The 3,066-nt window shown below is 42.4% G+C and overlaps 2 protein-coding genes across 2 annotated transcripts in view; one reads left to right on the top strand and one right to left on the bottom strand.

Annotated features, from left to right (window-relative positions):
• Positions 1-1,131, bottom strand: part of cldn7a (claudin 7a) — a 9,549-nt gene extending 8,418 nt beyond the window's left edge. The window contains exon 1 of the mRNA XM_037684301.1: positions 806-1,131. Coding sequence (XP_037540229.1) covers positions 806-1,028 — 223 coding nt within the window. The 5' untranslated portion in view covers positions 1,029-1,131. The remainder of the gene's footprint in view (positions 1-805) is intronic.
• Positions 1,132-1,331: 200 nt separating this feature from the next.
• The window catches only part of LOC119411472 (acetylcholine receptor subunit beta-like), an 11,906-nt gene continuing 10,171 nt past the window's right edge, over positions 1,332-3,066 (top strand). The window contains exon 1 of the mRNA XM_037678459.1: positions 1,332-1,396. Within this exon, the coding sequence (XP_037534387.1) occupies positions 1,332-1,396 (65 nt within the window). The remainder of the gene's footprint in view (positions 1,397-3,066) is intronic.

The raw sequence follows: 3,066 nt of genomic DNA, 5'->3' as shown, positions 1-3,066 counted from the left end.
TGCAAAAATGAAAAACAGCTGAATATTAGCTAAAAAAGCAGAAAGAACCTTAAATTACCAGACACAAGTGGAGAGAGAACACTTTTGCTGAATTAGGCTGAAAAAAGTTGAAATGAGTGCAAAAAAATGTGGAGGTAGCTGAAAAAGCTCAAATTAGCATAAAACAGCTAAATAATAGCTGAAATAGCAGAAATAGCTTAAGCTTGCAGAAATAAGATGAAAGGAGAATAATCAGCTGAAATTAAGACAAAGAAGTTAGAAGAAGAAAAAATGTTGTAGGTAGAAGAATAAAGCTGAAAGGAGCACAAAACAACGAAAAGACAGCTGAAATCAGCTGAAAGTAGCTGATTTTTTTTAAAAATTTACACAAGGAAGCTGAAAGAAGCTGAAAGAAGCTGAAGCAGAACAAAATGTGAAAGGAGCAGTAAAAGGTTGTAAACTGATCTAAAGATCTGAAGGATGGAAAATGAGCTCAATTCATTTTCTATGAGGAAAAAAAAACATAATTTAAGGCTAAATATTTCAAAAAGCTAAAGGTGCACCAATACCAAAAGTCATAACAGGATTGTCCTGAAAGAGCTGAACGTTTTATGATTTGTTGAAGTAGAACAACAACTGTGGAACGAAAGATGCTGAAAACATATGGAATAGTAACTAATTAGAATTATAAACAGGATCACAATAGTGTGAATGCTTAACAAACCTTCACACTATTATAAAACCTTTATAGTTCCTCACGTTACAGTTTTTAAATCCTACTTGAAACATGAAAACCGGTGTCGGACCCACAGCCCTGACGACTCACTGTCCAGCTGCAGGATGGAGTCGTAGATCTTGCACTGCAGCTGCCCGGTGCTCTGGAAGGCGCAGGACATCCACAGCCCCTGGTACATGGCCACGGCCGTGATGATGTTGTCCCCGATGTAGGCGGACATCTTCCACTGGGGCAGGACGGTCCCGATGATCAGCCCCACGATGCCGGTCAGAGACAGGAAGAAGCCCAGCAGCTGGATGCCAGAGTTGGCCATGGTGTCAGAGGAGCGCTCCTTCTTTAACAAAAAGGCCTCCTTCAGGTGCTAACCCAAGCTCTCGCAGGTTCTGTTGCTCTGTAACGTGGTGCAGAACCTGCATGGTTCAGAGGGGAAATGTTCCCCGGTGGGGGCTGGAGTCCGTGTGACGGTGTGGAGTGGGTGTGATTGTTCCGCTGCTCTGGTGGGAAAACATCCCTCCAGTCCCCAAAAGGAAAACAGTCACAGCTTGAACGATTAGAAGGTTCAAGCTTCTGCCCGTGGTAAATAAAAACATCAAACTATAAACGTTTTATTAGTCACATGAAGGTAAAGGAATTGAATGAAGTGATGTTCTGTCAAATATTTAGTTTTTTATCACTCACAGAGTGTGGAGAAAGAGGCAAAAGTCTTCATTCAGACTAAGCTAATGGCTAGCCAGAGAAGCCTTCTTTCTCAAAAACTACATACTGGTGAGAAAATGAGCTGATATTAAATAAACCTCTGCTTGTGCCACAGTTTCAAGTAGGCAGGACCCAAAGATGCGGACTTGGACGAGGACTTGGAAAAAAAAAAAAACTTAAATTTGACAGAAATAAAACCACGATCGAGTAGCGCAAAACCTCGGAGAAACACGAGGAGAGCACAGGAAGGGCCGGACGCCACGAGAACGTGACGCTCAACTAGCGTGTCGTGAGGAAACGATAAAATCGGCTGATGGGACGAGTGGCCGCAGCTGTGACTGATGAGGGCGGGACAAGGTGTGAGTGGGCGGGGCAGGGCTCAGGAGCAAAGACTGTGGAAAAGTACCGTATTTTCCAGCCTACATGTCACACCTTTTAGCTTGCATGCTCTGCGACTTATACGTCGAAGTGACTTATTTATGGATTTTTTCCATATTTATAAACCAATTTTTGGCTGAGATCTGACCGTTTTCATTCATTCTGACTGAAAATATTGAAAACTACCATTTTCAGCCACTAGATGGCACTCGAGCAGTATGGCATACCGCTGTGTCATGTAATAGGTAAAAGCGGCTATTAATGACACAATCGGCTTGCCAAAGCCTCCCACCTTCGGCCAGCTGGAGAAACTGTTAAATCAGCTTAATTTCGCTGCACCACCCCGGTGAAATGCAGCTGATTTGACCATTAAAGTGCATTTATTATGTAAAAGTTCAACAAGCACACCTTTACTATAATGTCAAGCAAACAAATAATAGTTTTTAAGTGTTATTCTTGTTAAATTCTTGTTAAGGTCCTCCCATGCACGCTCCCGCGGCCGCCATTTGGCACAATACCGGCCCACATTTCCGGGTTGTCAGCGGCGATGCTTAACAAAAATGATGCATCAGCGGTGACGCATAATAGTTGCGACTTATACGGCGAAGCAACATATTTATGGATTTTTCCAAATTATTAGATATTTTTGGACAGATGCGACTTATAGGCCAGAAAATATGGTACTGGGAGATGAGGCTGGTGAGTACAAGAGCAGAAACCGAATCCTGTTTGTGGACTGACGCCATGTTGTAACGTCTACTTTGCGTCACTTTAAACTGCTCAGAACGGTGAGTGTTGACTGGAAGTCCACATACTTACACAACGGATGCTGTTCAGGTCCAGTATCCAACGAAGTATGGTTGGAAAGGTTCTTTATTCACAAGTGTTGGTTTTGTAAGACTTTGTTTTCCACCATTTTGAAACATTTGATGTATTTTTTTCTGCACCCTTTGTTGTAACAGGAAAGTGAGACACTGAATCTAGCAAATTAGCCTATCCGTTAGCCTAGCCTAGTAGCCTATGTATTAGCTTATCCATTAGCTGAGTCATTAGTGTAACCATTAGTTTAACCATTAGGTGAGTCGTTATCCTATCCATTAGCCTGACAATTAGCCGAGTCATTAGCCTAGCAATTAGCCTATCCATTAGCCATGCCGTTAGCCTAGCAATTAGCTTATTCAGTAGTCTAGCCTATTGTTGAGTCATTAGCCTTGCCATTAGCCTCGCCAATATAGCTGAGTGATTAGCAGTAGCCTTACAATTAGCCTATCCATTGG

Source organism: Nematolebias whitei, chromosome 1, assembly GCF_014905685.2.
Source record: "Nematolebias whitei isolate Nwh7 chromosome 1, NemWhi1, whole genome shotgun sequence".
NCBI lineage: Eukaryota > Metazoa > Chordata > Actinopteri > Cyprinodontiformes > Rivulidae > Nematolebias > Nematolebias whitei.
This window is presented reverse-complemented; position numbering and strand designations above follow the sequence as displayed.